The sequence below is a fragment of the Mesoplodon bidens genome (assembly GCF_964165515.1).
Source record: "Mesoplodon bidens genome assembly, chromosome: 12".
In the NCBI taxonomy this organism is placed as follows: Eukaryota; Metazoa; Chordata; class Mammalia; order Artiodactyla; family Ziphiidae; genus Mesoplodon; species Mesoplodon bidens.
Genome location: NC_138168.1, coordinates 3814658 through 3832806, shown reverse-complemented (window position 1 = coordinate 3832806; position 18149 = coordinate 3814658). Strand labels below are relative to the sequence as shown.

Below are 18149 nucleotides of genomic sequence, written 5' to 3'. Positions count from 1 at the left end.
TACATTTGAAAATCAGCCGTGTAGAGGGTTCAAGCGTATTACTCGTTTCCCTTCAGAGTAAATGCATCTCTGTAGACTCTTTCATGACTGTTGAATTGCACTTTGACTCAGGGGACTGAAGGTGGTGTGGTCATCAGTCCCGGACTGTCATTAAAGCCAGCGTTATTAGGTGAGAGAAAGGAAATGGTTTCGTACTAAGAAATAAACTAATAGCTGTTTTTTCTTTTTCCTTTTTTTTTTTTTTTAAATTTGGCCATAGATAAAGAACTAGGTGATCTTTTTTTCTTATTTGCTCCTGTAGACTTCTGAGAAAGGAAGACAGATTTAAAACAGGATTTTATTTTAAAATAAGCAAACACTGTAACCACACACAAGAAAATAAGCCGGATTTTCCATTTGTTTTCTCCACTAGGAAACTAGTGATATTAAAATATTAAGCGAACAATGCAAGTTTCTCAGCAACATCTCATCTTAGAAGGCAAACTCCATTTGTTAACAAATATCACAGACTATAATTCTGCTCCCTAAGTCCCACTTGACAGTTTTTTTCTATCTAGTTCATTGTTTGTTTTCATTATCTTTACTCAGTGTGTTTTCATATCTATGATTCTGCCCCAGTTCAAACATCTTCAGTTCTCTCAGAACTTTCTCTAGATAGACTGATGTCTACAACTGTGTGTGTACAGTTTAGCTGTCTTCTCAGACTAGCTACTTGAAGTACGTAAATTGTTGTGTTTATACAGTTGACAAGAGTTTTCACATACATTCTCTTCATCGCCCCATCTTACAAGTGAGGAACTGTTCTGTACTTGCCCAGGACACCCACAGTAAGCAAGCAGCAGAGCCAGGGCCTTGACCCTGGCGTTATTCTGACTCCATGTCCAGCTTTGCTCCCATGTGGTTTAGCACAACACAGAAGCGCACGGCAGGGTCTCTCCTGGGAGTTCCTTTCCCTTCTCTGTGCTGATAGTAATGATTCACTGTGGACTCTGCTGCTGTCTTGTGGCAAGTTTAAGCCATCTGGCCACAAGGTAACTGACTGACTTACTAGTAGTGACATGTGTAAGACTCTCTTTCCCTTCTTCAGTCATTCTGACCTTGTCCTCAGATACACTGGTGGGGCTCCAGAACTCTGGGAGCTTTTTGAGTATATGCAAAGCACAGCATGAACTTCTGGATTGGACAGTCCCTATGCAAAACTAATTCAGCTAATAACTAAGCTTACTTGTGCATTCAAGTTGGAAAATATTACTACAGTGTTAGACCCTCAATGTACAATTAATAATTGGCACCAGAAGGCCTCAGTTAGAAGCAGACGTTTTAGCAAGTCTGGAATGGAGACTTAATGTCATCATTTGTATTCATTTCTTAACTCTGTTTGCTGATGTTTATATTCTTCTAAGTTTTCTCACATACTGCATCGTCCGTTGGGAACAATCGCCTTTTTGTTTTCTGCAGAAAAACCCGGAGGAGGACAACTCAGGGAGAGCGCTGGGCTGGGAGCCAGGGCACTTGCTGCTCACCATCTGCACGGTGCGCAGCCTTGAGCAGCTCCTGCCATTCTTCAACGTGCTCAGCCAAGTCTTCAACAGCAAAGTCACCAGCCGATGTGCAGGACACTCAGGGAGCCCCGTCCTCTACTCAAACACCTTCCCGAGCAAGGACATGAAGCTGGAAAACCACAAACCATTCTCCAGCAAAGCCAGGCAAAAAATAGAAGAGATGGTAGAAAAAGATTTTCTGGAAGGGGTGATAAAAACTTGAGCAACATAGTGGTTCCATTTAGTTTAAATGTAATTATTTAAAACAAACATTGCTCTGAATTGTATAGTTTCTTTCTCTTTTCTTTTTTTTTTTTTTTGTATGTAACGAAACACATTTCAGGTTGTATTTAATTTAATTTGTAAATAAGAACGAATGTCTGACTGTGGCCTGAATCAAGCTTAAATATTATGGGCGCATATTGATTATGGTGCCTAAGAGAGATCTATATATACATAAATAGTCCATTATGGTCCATTGTTTTACTGTCCTGAGTTGTCTTAAACCTGCCAAATACACACTGCACATTTTTTTCTATTGGTTTCAGGCTTTGTTTAATTTATATTGGTTGGGGATTTTTTTTCTTTCCCTTATTAACCCACATTCTAGTATCAGAAAGCCGTCACTTCTCTGTCAGAGGCTTGGTAATGTATTACAACTCGTTTCTCCCACATACCTTCACTAAGAGGAGTAATGAATAACTGAAGCCTGGGCCACACATCCTTGTAAGTGTAGCACGAGCATCTCAACCTCGGTACGGAGTAGAGGTGTGTACAGCCTCCACAGCCACAGCTCTGAATTCCTGGTGATGTTAACTGAAGAGAGGTAAGTCACCTAGGAATTGTTCTGGAGACTCTGCTGTGAAAACATTGGTTATATTAAGTCTTCTCCAACCCCCTCGTTTGTGTTAACAACGGTGAATATTAGTACTGCAAAATGACTGAGGTGACCACGACGGAAAAGGCATCACAAGGAACTGGTAATAAATAAAGTTTAATTTTCCAGCAGCCTTCATGAATTTTTCCTTGCATATATTATAAAGTTAATGACTGAATCATATACTTAAGCTCCAATGTTTTACATTAGTGTGATTGATATTAGAGGTAAATTTCAGTTTTTAAAAAAAACTAACAAGTATAAGAGCTTACCTATTTCTAAAGAATGATTCTGGTAGTGTTTGTTTAAGAAAAGTAATCAGATCTAGAAATAATCCAGTAAGATGCAGACTAAACATGTATGATTATAAATGTGTTTGAACCTGTCACAATAATGGCAGTACTATTATCCTGTAAAACGTTTTTAAAAATCTAGTTTCTAAAACATATAAAAATTGTCCTCAGAAACCTGGTTGAGGTCTTTCTCCAACCCCTCCAGCCAGCTGAAATACCGCCAAGCTCACTTCATATGCAAGGCTGTCCGCATTTTCCTGCAAATTACATGAAAGGATATTAGATGAGAAAGTCACAGCATCGACCAGGTTACTTGCAACTTTAGGGGAGGGAGCTTTCTGATTTTGTTTCACTAACAAATATTCAAATGAGAACTTTCTTTCATCTTTCAGTAACAAACTACAAGACCCTCAGATAAATGGAAAACAAGTCACATTCTTCTACATCAGGTAAGTTCCTAGTTAACTAACTTTATAAGCTGATTTGATTATCATGCTAAAGTTCTGAATAAATTCAATAGAACCTAGTCCTTAAAGGCAAGAAGGCCACAATCAGCCTAAAGAGTAAGTAACTCTTCAGTCCCCATCCTCATCCACTGGGGATATTTATTCAGTATATTCTGGGATGGCCTAAGCTTCTGCAAAAAAGCTACTGTATAAGTTAACGGTAAATATCTCCTTCTGAGAGCTATTTACCTAGTCGCCCCACTCTAACTGCCTCAGCTGAGCAAACACTTTTAAGTCTTTGACCCTATCAAGAAAACAAGAGGCACAGAGCAAGGCTGTCATTTAAAGGAAATATTTTGAAAAACAAATGGAAAGTCCAGAGACAAAGATGAATTTCAAGCAGTACGGATGACGGTACCAGTTGATTTAGAAATGGACTTGAAATAACCAGCTGTTTTCATAAAGCAACAGGATGTTTTTTTAAATGAAGGAAAAAGGTATAATCCACTTCAGGATGCATATGCTTAATATGTGTCAAACTAAGTATGGTTTAGTACACTAAGTATTTATTAGTTATTCATGCAGCAGTTAGAAATATGACACTTTCAGGAAATCTCGACTAAATTAAAAGAAAAATATTTGGGGGAATTCTGTTCAACTGTGTACTACTGATGAAAATAAGAACCTAAAAGTCTCCATAAATCTCACACATTAGAGATTCCAACACCATTTAAATAGTTTTCTGTCCTGCTGCCTGCCCTCCTCCACCTATGTTAGACTCTCCCTGCACATTCCTTCACTAGAATTGTCCCAGCTTACCTGCGAGTCCGCTTCTGCATAGACTCGGACTATGTCTTCTGTACCAGAGGGCCGGACGAAAGCGCGAGAAAGCCTGTACTTCTTCACCAGCTCGTTGATGGCCTCCTGGAGTCCTGGAGGTTTAACTGCTTGTCTTTCAGCATCTGTGGTGCTAATAACTTGCCTGTCTGCAACCTAAGCACAAGCATTTCTCATTTGTTACCATATCACACTCCCTTTCACAAGCTTAACCCATTCAACATAATTCCCACCAAAAGATTATGGCCATTTCATGTCAACAGGAACAGACCCACATTTCAGCTTACTGTACCACAAAGTGTACGGCACTGAGATTCCCACAGACTGTATTATAGTTATTACTAAAATAATGGCCAGTAAGTACTGTATGACTGAGTCATTGATCAAATAATCTTAGGTATTTAAAAAAAGAGGGTCATAAGACTCTCTGGAAAAAACTGATCTGAACAACCAGCAGCCATTTCTGTGAGCTCTGGCTTCCATATCTCTGTCTTTCAAAAATTCTGTTGGTGAATGTATTATCTGGTATAAATCTGTATAGAAATCAACCAGCAATTTATCTGAAATGCCTTTAAAAATTCTCTTTCAGCCCACAGATTCTACCTGTCAGCATCTAGCCTCTGGAAGTACTCTGTAAACCAAGAATAATGCAGAGGAGATATTTACAGTTGACTCAACAGGCTATCCAGGACTCGCTTCAAAATAATATTAAGGACATGGAGGGCACTTGTTGAAATCTGTTCTCTCTCTCTACACATGTATCCTGTAAATTTTTTATAATAAAATCTTTTTAAGTGATTGATTGATACATAATATCATTTATAGTAAAGTTGGAAACCGGATAGATACTTCTAAATAACAATAGAATGGTTAAGAGCAATTCTGTAATTTTTAAAGATGTGAGAAAAGTCTTTTCTATGCAATATCTATTTATAGAATGCAATTGTTTTAGTTAATTTTCAGAAAAGTAGTAATTTTAAAATCTCGCTCACACCTTAACTTTGAGCTGTCTGTTTGGAAGATCTGTATAGAGGGCGTCCCACTGCTGTACCGTCAAGCCCTTCAGAGCCAAGATTGCCTCGATCACCAGCATGTCAGAAATAGCATCACCAGTTGCCTGCAAGATGCAGAAGCAGAGCGTGAACATGAATGCTTCTGTCTCAGAAAACCAATCACCATGTCCTGGCTGCCCTCCCCACCCCGCCCCCAGTGCAGATTACTGACGGGGGTAAATACGAACTACAATGAGGGAAAAAGGTATCCATGGAAAACAGCAGTAACAGGTCTACCAAGAATACTGAAACAAGCCTGCCTTTAATCTTCCTGCTCATCTGTAAAGTGTAACTAACTCTTAAGGTTCCAGCATTAACACTGTATGACTCAAAATTTTACTTACAACTAGATCCCTTTTGAGATACTATGCCATGATGATGGAAGGCCTCATGCATGGTAAAGTGGAGAAACAGGAGCTTTGGTGGTAAGAGGCACCTAAAGTTGGATCCATACTCTGCCACTGAGTCGCTCTAAGTAAGTCTTTGTTTCTTCATTTATAAAACAGGAATTATAGTGACCCCTCTCCCTGTTACTGCAAGGATTACACAGTGAGGTATGGAAAGTGCCCAATATGCACAGGACCCTCAAATATTAGTTCTGTTGCTTTCCGCTGACCTACACTTTGCTCTTCCATTGCCATATTCTCCACTCCAATCCCAATAATCTGACCCACATATGTGCCTTTTCCTGAATTCCCTTGAGAAGGCTGGTTTCAAAACATATGCTTAGATACATTTAGTAGCTGAATCTATTGACTCCAGCTATAAGCTACTCATTACTTGAAAATATGAAGCACATAAACATTGTCACTGCATTTCAGTATAAATCTAAATCGTTGCAAGGAAGCTGCCACAACTTCTCCACTTTGATGTTTTATACAGCACATTATTCTGTCCACCTTCTGAATAATGTAAAAATAACCAAGAGTCCACCACCCCCTCAGTTCTGACCTGGTTAAACAAGTCAATCACATTTTCAAGCATCTTAGCAGCTTTCCTTTTCTTATCTTCTTCTAATTCTTTTGCTAGTTGTTTTATCTTCATCTCAGCAGCTTTACTAAACAGTACCTACAATCAGAGCATAACAAAAATCAGAAAACACTATCTATGCCCCAGTCTTATGTACGATCATCCCAACTAAACTGCTTTTGAAACTCTCAATGAATCTGGAGACACTGAGGGAAAAATGGCAGCCTTAGAATGCATGAAATTAGTATAAAAGACCAAATCAGAACTCAGAAGATATTACAAGGGGGGGGGTGTGGGGGAGTTCCTTTATGGATTATAAAACTGGGTTATCAAGATATAAAGATTACTAATAAAATATCACATTGGCAAAGGAGAATGTACATGGCGAGTTTATGATGTTGCCCTCAGCCAGCTAAACCAGTTCTGGGTGACCAGGGCTCTTTAAGCCTTATCCGTATCCATTTTACTTTGAAGAATATAACTCACTGCAATTAGAACAGTTTTCTTGTCCTAAATTTTTAAGGACATAAACTAAGCAAAAGTAGAAAAGAGGTTCATCTTATATTATGGCAAACAGTGCCACGGATATTTACTATAATAAACATCATGTTGCTCAGGATTCCTGCCATTTTGAATTGCCTTGCCCACGCGTGATTTTAGTGCCTTCGGAGGCCCAATACTAAAGAGGAATGGCTACACTACATTCAGCCACTTGATGATATACAAAGAAGTGTGCTGGTAAACTAAGATGCACACTGGTCACTTGTTTTGTGGAACCACGGCCACTTCCATTCATTTACCCTCCACCAGGAGATCTGAGCAGATGCAACAGACCTTATGGCCTGTGAAGACTGAAATACTTACTGTATCTATCTGCCCTTCAACATCATTTACCAACCCCTGCACTCGATCACTGAAGTTATATTTTAATTGCCTTTTCTTCTCATATTCATGGCCTCTAGAAGCCAATTTTGAATTAATGAAAATTATTTGACCTAGATAACATTTTCTGTTAGCCACTTCAAATCCATTTATGAAATGAGGCTAGGGATAAAAAAAGATTTACTAAAGGAAAATTCTGAACGTTATGAATATGCTGAAGACCTATTAATATACATTAAAATAGTGAATGTTACGATACACAAATTATATCTCAGACCTTTAAACATTTTCTTTGCTAAGAGCCATAAAAAACTTTATATGCCAATTCTAATTACTTTAAACTCATTTTTAGTTGCTAGTAACTTAACTCTCAACCCTTCCAACACTTTTCAATTCACCACAGCTACTGAACTTTCCTTTTGCCACACAGGACCAGTTGAAGGAAAATATTTTAAATGGGATGAATAGACCATCTGGTTGTAGGAAAATTAAGAACTGCATGTTTCTGAAGAAACTATATTATAGGAACAAATTAGTATTATCTCTTCACACTCAAAGGAAGATCATTACAACCTAAAAGAGCCACAGTTTCACAGAACATAATAATATATTAACTAAATCTTATTCTATCACCATCCCAATCATTTCAACAAAGTGGAATATTACCTATTACTACCCAGACACAGAATTCCATCACTGAAGAGAGGTGCCAGCTAAAGCCAGATGTCACTGCTTAGGAGAACTTACTGTGCCATGCCCGTTTGCTTCAAAATAAACTCCAATGTCAAACTCCTGAGCCTTGTGATGCAGATGTTTTACACCAGTTTTAGTACAATAGACAGGTACCTGTAACACACGTTTAAAGAAACAACAGCAGTTACTCAATCAGCAAATATTCACTGTGTACCTCTCATCCCAGGGAACAAAGCTTCTGGAGCTTAGTCTAGTGACGAAGACAGCTAAGCAACTGAAATACTAAGTGTTAAGTGTCACTGTGGGGGAGTGGCTGCACTGTAGAAGCACACAGCCGAGAGAAAAGCAGGGTGAGAGAGTGAGAGGTCCCTTATAAGATAATGAAAGATCCCAAGTTGGGGAGTGACATGATATAATTGTTTCGGAAAGCTCCGTGTAGCTACAGTGTGGAGAATGGCTTAGAGTGGGGTCTGCAAGCTTTTACTATCAAGAGCCAGATAACTAATATTTCAGGCTTTGCAGGCCATGTGGTCTCTGTCACAATTGCTCGATTCTGCCACTGTAGTGCAAAAGCAGCCACACACCATACAAAAACAAACGAGCACGGCTGTATTTCGATAACACTAGAAACAGCTGGCCAGCTGGACGTCGCCCACAGGCCACTGTCTGCTAAGCCCTGGCTCAGGTTAGGTGGTTTCTAGGGCTGACCCCAGTAAGAAATCATGGTGGTTGGGACAGCAACAGTGGGTAGCGAAAGCCTTGGATGGATCTGCGAGACAAGCATGGCTAAGGAGAGACGGCAGCAAAACTGCAAAAGAGAGAAGCTCAAGTGAGCCTGGCGTTTCACTGGATTTAGGGGACCTCAGGGATGGCTAGTGCCGAAGATATTCAATCCATAAGAGAATGTGTTGAGAAGGAATAGCTACTGATGTTGTTTCTTCAGCAGGGCATTTTACTATAAGGAATTTTTGAGACAGAAATTAAGAAAATACTAAAATAACCCAAACACTGAGAATCCCTATGAAAGGCAGGCAACTGGGCCCCAGATGGAGTCCCTTGAGTAAGTTTACTGTGACCATATATTTAAATCAGCGCACAAACTAGCCGCCTCCAGATGTGTTTTATTTGGACTACCCACTATTTCTTTTAAATTCTGAATCAGCTGCCAAGACTTAAAAGGCAGGAAATTCACACAATTCACATTTTCAGCTTCTCCTTGAAGACTTTGCCCAGAGCGGGCAGCAGCTGGCCTGGGCTCACCTTCCTAGTCCTCGCCCGCCTGCTGGCCCCGTTCACTTCCCCTATCCGGATCCTAAAGGAATCTGACTTTGTCACTCCTGCTTTAACAAGAATAGAATGGCCACAAAAACTACTAAAATGCAGACACTTGAAAATGGATACACAAATGTCGGAAAATATTACACTAGCCGGGGAGAAAAAGAATAAAGGCAAAAAGACCCAACTTGGGCCCTGAAGCCTCTAACTCTTAAAGCGGGTAGCATGGTACAGAGGATAGTCACCTACCTGGTGGATGCTGGGGGAAAAAATCAGAAACAAAACCTCCCACCAACCCAGAAAACATCTCCACAGAAGAAGAAAAGACAGGTTTTATTACTGAGTAAGCATTAAGCCAGACTGATGCACATCTCAGGCAGTCTGCTAAGACACGGCGAGACAGAAAGAAATTCCACCCTTTTGCAGAGCTAAAGAGCACCAGTGACCAAGATCTCTCCTCAACCAAACGTGAGGGAGGCTCCTTTGAGCCTGAATGGGTCTTGTCCTTGGCCGTGTCTGCAAGAGCCCAATTTTATCAAGGATCTTTTGCTAAATCACTTTAGCCAGAATCCCCTACCCTCAGTATCAGACCAAAGTCCCTAGCCGGTACCATCTGATCACCCAAGCCTGCCTTCAGCAGAACTCCTGTTAGGTTGGTTTGGCCAGAATCACCCCCCCCAGCTGCCCCCGTTCCTCTTCGTGCTTTCCCATCCACCACCCCCTCCCTCACACCTTATTCCTTGGCTACAAAATCCCCACTTTTCCTTGCTGTGTTAGGAGTTGAGCCCAGTCTCTGTTCTCCGCTACAAAACCCCACAGCGATATATCTATTGAATAAGCCTACTTCTTAGGAAGACGTCACAGTACCTTTTGTCACACGGAGTTTGTCCTAAATCCACCCGCTAGGTGGAGTGGCCACTGGTGTTAGCTAACTGCCCTTCTGCAAAGGAATAATACAACTCCTCATATCTCTCTGTCAAGGAGACAGGTGTCTGGCTCTAAGTGGTAACTAGGTGGAACTCTCAGGAGGCTGAGGCATGGGTGCTATCTTCCTTGACGTTTATATTTCCAAGACGTGACTGCAGGCCCTTACGGAAAACACTTCTGAACTGTAAAACTGGCCTATTTCACCTAAAAAGGTTGATATTAATTTCAAAAGGACACAGAAAAAAATTGTAAGTTTTCTAAAAGAAATACTCTCAGAAAAAGGAGGGAGGAAAGTCTCTTTCCTTTTTTGCATTAGGGACAATTTAACTTTTTCTTATTTTTGATTTCTATTTATCCTTAAGTAGACAACAGCTCAGCTTTGTGCACTTCAACCTATTTATTTTTGTGAGGGCATTATTTTCCTCACAGAAGCATCTTACAATAGAAGATAATGAGGAAGAAGCTACCAGAAAATGGAAATGTTTCAATACCTTCATAACTTCTTCCAGGTACCGTGTTGAACTTCCATTGGCATATGCAGTTTGTACAACACCAAGACTCAAACTGTCTCCAATCTAGACAAAAACAAGGACAATTACCTTGCCATCAAAAGTAAAGACCTTACAAAAGCAAACCTCTAATCAGAGTTCTAAAGGATGACAAAATTATCAGCCAGTTCAGCTGTGCCTTAGTTTTATGCAATAAACAACTCACCAAAAATTTACATGTATGCCAGAAAAAAAGATAAAATACTTTTGAGCATTATTTAAAGCAATTGTACAAGGAGTCCTTTTTTTTTTTTTTAAATCACCTGATTTCGTTTCTATTACTCCACAGTTTGTATCAGGATTCGCCCTTAGTGTTGTATATTCTGCGGGCTTGGACAAATGTATAAAGACACGTCTCCCTCTTTACAGTATCACATAGAGTGTTTTCAGCCCTAAAAAGCCTCGTGCTCCACCTGTTCATCCCTCAGCACCCACTTCCCCCCAGCCCCTTGCAACCACTGATCTTTTAACTGTCTCCACGGTCTTTGTGGGATTTTTTTGCAGAATATCATATAGTTAGATTCATACTAAAATACACAGCCTTCTCAGGGCTTCCCTGGTGGCGCAGTGGTTTAGAGTCCGCCTGCCGATGCAGGGGACACGGGTTCGTGCCCCGGTCCGGGAAGATCCCACATGCCGCGGAGCGGCTGGGCCCGTGAGCCATGGCCGCTGAGCCTGTGCGTCCGGAGCCTGTGCTCCGCAACGGGAGAGGCCACGGCAGTGAGGGGCCCGCGTACCACAAAAAAAACAAAACAAACACAGCCTTCTCAGATTGGCTTCCTTCACTTAGTAACATGCGTTCAAATTTCCTCCACGTCTTTTCGTGGCTTGATACATCTTTTTTTTTTTCCTTTATTCCTTCACTGCTGAATAATATTCCATTGTCTGGATGGACTACAGTTTATTCGCCTATGAAGGACATCTTGTTTGCTAAGGAATCCTTTTCAAAGAAACCTGTGGTTTCTTGATCTCTTTCTCTTTCATTTTTAAAAAAGTATACACTGAATTCCTAAAGTACACCTTTTCCCGATTGTGATAATTATCATTACATTTTATACTTACAGCTAACCTGAGATTTCCAAAAGAGCATAACAAAATAAATCTCACGTTACTAAGCTTATCATAATCATAGTAAATAAATCCCTCAGAGGAGGAGATTTTCTATTTAAACTTGAGGCTCTGGGGAATGATGTTCGTGGAACCCTCATTAAAGTATCAGTTATGAAGAAACCAAAACTTCGTAAAGCTGCAAATCATGAAACTTTTTGCCAGTATAAAAAGGAAAAGACTGGGCTTCCCTGGTGGCGCAGTGGTTAAGAATCCGCCTGCCAATGCAGGGGACACGGGTTCGAGCCCTGGTCCGGGAAGATCCCACATGCCTCGGAGCAACTAAACCCGTGCACCACAACTACTGAACCTGCGCTCTAGAGCCCGGGAGCCACAACTACTGAGCCCGTGTGCCACAACTACTGAAGCCCGCACGCCTAGAGCCTGTGCTCTGCACGCAACGAGAAGCCGCCGCCATGAGAAGCCCGCGCACCGCAACAAAGAGGAGCCCCTGCTCGCCGCAACTAGAGAAAGCCTGCGCGCAGCAACAAAGACCCAATGCCGTCAAAAATAAATAAATAAAATCATTTTTTTTTTAAAAAAGAAAAGACTACTCTCTTCAGGTTCCAAACGAGAGCCCCAGTGCTGAAATGACTGGAATGACCACTTCTCTGTGTGTTTTCTGGCCACTTCCCACGATCATGCCTCAGACATTTGAATGACTGCCTGACACGGAACAATCTCCCCAGTGAGTCTTGCTTGAAAGGGCAGTCGGTCCCCGCACCGTACCTCCAACAGGGGTTCCTTCAGGAAACTGCTAATGAGTGCTGCTATCTTGTCTCCGTCCACGAGATGGAACTGACCGCCTGCGTCACGGTAGTAGTAAATTATTCTGTCCGCGTCTCCGTCGAAGGAACAGCACCTTTCATTGGACTTCATTTCGATTCCTGCCACACAGAGTAATTCCAAAGGAATAATTCAAATTAACTGAATAATTCAAATTTCTTCAGTCTAAGAAAGGGGGATAAAACTCCGTGTAAAAAGTTTTCGGTTTTTCTCTCACACCGGTTACAAGGGAAAATTCTTTCGGTCGAGTACTGATCATAAGTGACCTTCTGTGTTACATGGAAGCATGTCCACTATGACTTTTCAAGAGGTGTTTAAACTTATGCTTCCAGGGCTTAAGCAAAATTAAACATGTGCTAGGCAAAGAGAGCCTGTCCTCAAGAGTTACAAAAATCAAATGTCAGTTGAACAAAGTTTCTCCCAATTTGTAAACTGAAGCCCAGCTGAAAGGAATAAATGTCCTTATAACTGCAGATAAAGAACCATTACTATCCTTACATGATCACTCAGAGGGTACAATCAAATATAAATAATTGGAGTGTTTTGTCATTGAGGAGAATCCTGATCATTTCTCCCGTCTGAAGCGCTACATAAACATATGTAATTGTTTTTGTACCTGAATGGAGATAATAGCTTCGAAATCAAGGGAAGAGGATTCATTTAAATGGAAAGAAAACAACATAAAAATAATTATCCTTCCAAACAAAAACCAATGTCTTAAGCTTTAAATAGTATACAGGTTTACTGTAAACAGGGCAAATTCTTTCACAGCTAAGTGAAAAAAGAACATTCAAAATCTATCTAAGCTGAAACCCGATATGATACTAAAATAAAATTCCATTTTACAAGCCAGAGGCTTGGCAATACAGATTCCCACATCGTGTTCTGAGAGCAACAGGTATTGAATTGAATGCAATTTCCCTAGTACCACAATGTCCTTTCTCATATAAAAAATAACCGGCAGTAGATGAGGTATGTGTGTGAATCCTGAAAAAAGTGATTTTTATTTGTTAACACCATCAATAACGAGAAACACTGGTCATTAAGAGCAAAGGATTATAACCTGTGAGAGACCAATGACTTGTGTAACTTGTGTAAAGTTACTGAAACCTCAACAGCTGTGTCACATCACATTTTAGACAATGTGGCTGTTCCTTTGCCATGACAGCAGCGGATGGACAAACCCACCCCAGACCTACAGAGACTGAAACCCTGGGATAGAGCCCAGGAACCTGTGTGCGGACCAGCCCTCCAGGGGACTCTGATGCCTGCTAAAGCTTGAGAGCACTGCTCTAGAATCCCACCTTGATTTTGCTTTCTCCACCAGATGTCCTGCGCCCCGGGAGGAGTCCTGTGACTCCCAGGCAGAGAGCAGCCTGTGCTCCATGTGGTACCGAAGCGCGGGAAGAGGCCCGGATGTGTAACAGCGGCAGGGCCAGGACCAGCTGCATGACTCTTGCTCACCTGGCCAGCTCTGTCTGTGAGACTGGTTTCAGGGAGAGCGCTAAAAACACATCTTTCACATACCCTGAGGAGGTTTCTGATGACTTTTCACAAAGTCAGCCCCACATAAATGATTGAGCTTCCCTTTGGTCCCATCGTTAAACAGCTGAACCGACAGCCCCTGGGAGAAGTAGTGTTTCATTTCTCTCAGCTTCAGGGCCCCTATGCCGTTCGCACAGTCAACCTTAAGTGTTCTTTGGTCATCTCCACTGCAGAAGGCCTGAAAAGGAAAAGACATACGCAAGAAAGATTTCAAGTTGTAAAAGTGAAGCATGGCATATATACGTATATATAAACATCTTCCATTATTTCAGTTAACTCGTCTGTTTTAACCCAGGAAACAAAAGGGTACACACATTCAGATGAAAATTGTAAAACACCAAAGTAAAATGTTAAAACACCTTTTTTTGGACACAGACACTGGAACTGTTTCACTGACTGAATAAATGATGGAAATGAAATTTATTAGAATTTAGCCTCCATTAAGCAAGGTCTCTTACAATATTATAGTCTGTATTACACGGCGGGCATTCAAATATGGGCATGAGTACACAGATGAATGAGCAGTCATAACATGCGTCATTCTCTTCAGAGCATATTACACCACCGGGCATGTCTGGCGTTTTTCCTGTCAGTCTCCTCTCCTACCCATCCTCACCCCAGAATGTAAGTTCTATGGGAGCAAAGGCTTGGTTTTGGTTAACTATGCCTGACAATGACATACACTCGGTATTTGCCAACCAAATGAATTACACCCCTCAAATCTCGTTCAGGTTTAGGAAGCTAATTCACCTCGAAGAAAGGCTTTCTCAACAGTAGGTGCCTCAAGGATGATGCCAACGGCACCTACAGTAACTCTAAGACCAAATTCCTCTGAATGAACACGATGATAACCGCAAGTGCACCACTCTTCTTCCCCAGTGAGCTCAGAACATATTACATGCCTTGCCGAGTAAATGCCAACAAAGAATTAGCAGGATACAAGGCCCAGACCTTGCAGAGCCCTAAAAAGTAAGAGACACGCCACATTTTTGGAAGAGGAGGAGGGGTAACAAATATCTAATTAAAATAAATTGTTCAACTGATGTTATTTTGGTCATCTGCTTAAACTCTAACCCCATTCAAGAGATTTTCACCTGTTTGGTAAGTTCCACGAAGGCTGTAGAGAGTTTCTGGTAGTAACCTTCTATGGTTGCCTTTCCATACCGGCCACTGGTATTTCGACAGTACACCATGTAGTGCAGCTGGGGTGTCGTCAACAAGCCATAATCTGTCACAGAAATACAAAAAGCAATTTACCACATTCCTTAAGAAAGAAGAAAAGTTTAGGACTCATACTGTGTGAATTTCAGGGTGACAAATCCTCTTCAAAAAAAGACATCTCAGAAAATACAAGAAACACTAACTTTGAAAACTATCCGGAAATATGCATAAACATCCACTGAAATCATTATAACTACATGTCACACTGTGATATCATGAGTTATAATAAGAAATACACATTTTGGGCTTCCCTGGTGGCACAGTGGTTGGGAGTCTGCCTGCCGATGAAGGGGACACGGGTTCGTGCCCCGGTCTGGGAAGATCCCACATGCCGCGGAGCGGCTGGTCCCGTGAGCCATGGCCGCTGAGCCTGCGCGTCCGGAGCCTGTGCTCCGCAACGGGAGAGGCCACAACAGTGAGAGGCCCGCGTACTTCAAAAAAAAAAAAAAAAGAAATATACATTGGGTCTGTGTCCCCATTTCTGGCACAGCCTCTAAACCCTCTTTTGTTATGTTAATGAGGTGACTTTGGGACAGCCCTTAGACACTTTAGGATAGGGCCAGCTGCCAGGGAACCAAGCACAGGATTAGAGAGCTGAAACCTTCAGTCCTCCCCGTCTCCTCCCTAACTCCAGGGAGGGGAGGATGGAGCAGCAAGAGACCGAGTTCCAACACCAATGGCCCACGATCCCATCAATGATGCCTATGTAAGGAGGCCTCCACAAAAACCCTGAAGGATGGGGTTCCAGGTTTGGTGAGCAAGTGGAGACTGGGGAGAGTGGCCTGCCCAGAGAGCACGGACACTCCACACCCCTTCCCATATAAATCTCTACCATCTGGCTGTTCCTGGGTTATACCCTTTATAATAAACTTGTAATCTAGTAAGTAAAATATTTCCTCCGAGTTCTACGAGCCTACCTAAGCAAATTAATCGACCCCAAGGAGAGGGCTGTCAGAAGCCCAGGTGATAAATAAATTAATTAATTTAAAAAGAAGCCCAGGTGACTGGCATCTGAAGGGGGGAGGGGCAAGGCTTGTGGCACTGAGCCTTTAACCTGTGGGATGTGACCCTAATTCCAGGTAGATAGTGTCAGAATTAATTGGTGGTGGAAAAGGCACACATTGGACACATACTTGGTTCTAAAAAAGATATGAACTGCTACCGATAGCAAAAACCAATCATTTAGTATAGACGGGTAGCAGTGTAAAAATAGAGCAAAGTAGAAAAGTAATAACTGAGTTCTATTTTCCAGTAACAAACTATGTAATTCAGATGAACCCTCCTCCCGAAAACAACCAAGAATGCTGAATAAGAGAAGAACCTCTTTTTAAAAAGAATTATAGTACCAACATTACAAAGGAATTAGGCCAAAATTTACATAAAGAGACAACTCCAGGATGTGAGCTAAGGGAAGCCAGTTTTGCTCTGAGGACATTCCTCTAAATAAGTTGAGCAATGGTTCTCAGCGCAAACAGTCCATGCTGGTCTAAGATGTGCAACTGGGGGGACAGGCTCTCATAAGTCTGAAGCCCCAAAGGACTATTCTTCAAACCATAATTCGAAAAGATACAAGCACCCCAATGTTCACCGCAGTACTATTTACAATAGCCAAAACATGGAAGCAACCTAAATGTCCATCGACAGATGAATGAATAAAGAAGATGTGGTACATAAAGACAGAGGGATACTACTCAGCCATAAAAAAGAATGAAACAATGCCATTTGCAGCAAAGTGGATGGACCTGGAGATTATCATACTAAATGATTAAGTCAGACAGAGAAAAACAAATATCATATGATATCACTTACATGTGGAATCTAAAACAAAAAAAAAACCAAATGAACTTATTTACAAAACAGAATAGACTCACAGACTTAGAAAACAAACTTATGGTTACCAAAGGGGAAACGTGACGGGGAGGGATAAATTAGGAGTTTGGGATTAACATACACATACTATTCAATACTATATATAAAGCAGATAATCAAAAAGGACCTACTGTATAGCACAGGGAACTCTACTCAATATTCTGTAATAACCTACGTGGGAAAAGAATCTAAAAAAGAATGGATATATGTATACGTGTAACTGAATAACTTTGCTGTGTACCTGAAACTAACACAACATTGTAAATCAACTATACTCCAATATAAAATAAAAATTAAATTAAAAAAAAAAAAGACTACTCTTCAGTGCAAGAGTGGGTTACTCCCCAGAAAGCTGTCTTGGCGCCGAGCAGAGCAGAGTGGGAAGCCCACCCTGAAGAGCTGTCACCACAAGCACAGGCCTCCCACGGACGCCCAGTTCAAATTCACGTAAACACGGGATCCAGGAGAGCCCTGGCATCAAAGAACCTTGTCACCCACCGGCCAGGTAGCACCCCCAGGCCCCAGCAGAAGCGAACACTAAACTCAGCCAGGGAAATACACCTTTATCATAAACCTCAAAAATGTCCCACAAATAGTTTTCCCAGAAAACAGCTTACAGTCAAAAATTCTTCTAAACACACAAGAAAGGCACCATAAGCAAGAAGCAAGAGAAACAGCAAAAGTGGACCAGGATCCAATAAATATTCTGTGATGAAATCCCTCAATGGTCTTCAAAGTCAAGCACAAGAGTTTGGACTGGAAGCAAAAAGTCACTTTAAGTTCTTGAGCCCTGCAGTTATGTAACAGAAATGGTATTTTGTGAAGGCAGCTTTGGCTCTGGTGTAAGGATTAGGTGAGAGGAGGTGGAAAAGCTCAAAACAAGTGAGGAAGAGCTTAGACTAGCTTAATGGAAGCGTGTAAGGAGAGAAAAACCATATTCCAAAGACACATACTGAAGGATGAAACAAAAGGATTTTGTGACCGATATCAAAATTACCAAATAAACATTTACTAAATGACTATTATAGACAGTTACTCACTAAAAAGCATCACCATCTATTCCACGGAACAACCCAGGAACCTAGAAGCCATTCTTCACAGCTCTAGCCTCACCGCGTATCACAAAATCCTTTGAATTCATTACTAATTCCACCTTTTTCCATTTCTCTCACTAGCATCAGTCTTGCACGAACTACTGCACAGTCCCCCCTCTCTCCCCCGTGCCCCCTTCCTCCTCCTCTCTCTTCCCCCCTCCCTCTCCCCCCTGCCCCCTCCCTCCTC

At 41.4% G+C, this 18149-nt stretch overlaps 2 protein-coding genes across 6 annotated transcripts in view; one reads left to right on the top strand and one right to left on the bottom strand.

Moving 5' to 3' along the window:
- DOP1A (DOP1 leucine zipper like protein A) overlaps nucleotides 1-2084 on the top strand; it is a 110661-nt gene extending 108577 nt beyond the window's left edge. For all 3 annotated transcript variants that reach the window (XM_081251436.1, XM_081251437.1, XM_081251435.1), the window contains one exon: nucleotides 1459-2084. In XM_081251436.1, coding sequence (XP_081107562.1) covers nucleotides 1459-1764 — 306 coding nt within the window. In that variant the 3' untranslated portion in view covers nucleotides 1765-2084. The remainder of the gene's footprint in view (nucleotides 1-1458) is intronic.
- A 435-nt stretch (nucleotides 2085-2519) lies between these two features.
- Nucleotides 2520-18149, bottom strand: part of PGM3 (phosphoglucomutase 3) — a 32500-nt gene continuing 16870 nt past the window's right edge. For all 3 annotated transcript variants that reach the window (XM_081251440.1, XM_081251439.1, XM_081251441.1), the window contains exons 5-13: nucleotides 14873-15006; nucleotides 13761-13956; nucleotides 12177-12334; nucleotides 10284-10367; nucleotides 7645-7743; nucleotides 5998-6114; nucleotides 4989-5111; nucleotides 3977-4150; nucleotides 2520-2968 (exon numbers count right to left, since the gene is read on the bottom strand). In XM_081251440.1, the coding sequence (XP_081107566.1) occupies nucleotides 2879-2968; nucleotides 3977-4150; nucleotides 4989-5111; nucleotides 5998-6114; nucleotides 7645-7743; nucleotides 10284-10367; nucleotides 12177-12334; nucleotides 13761-13956; nucleotides 14873-15006 (1175 nt within the window). In that variant the 3' untranslated portion in view covers nucleotides 2520-2878. The remainder of the gene's footprint in view (nucleotides 2969-3976; nucleotides 4151-4988; nucleotides 5112-5997; nucleotides 6115-7644; nucleotides 7744-10283; nucleotides 10368-12176; nucleotides 12335-13760; nucleotides 13957-14872; nucleotides 15007-18149) is intronic.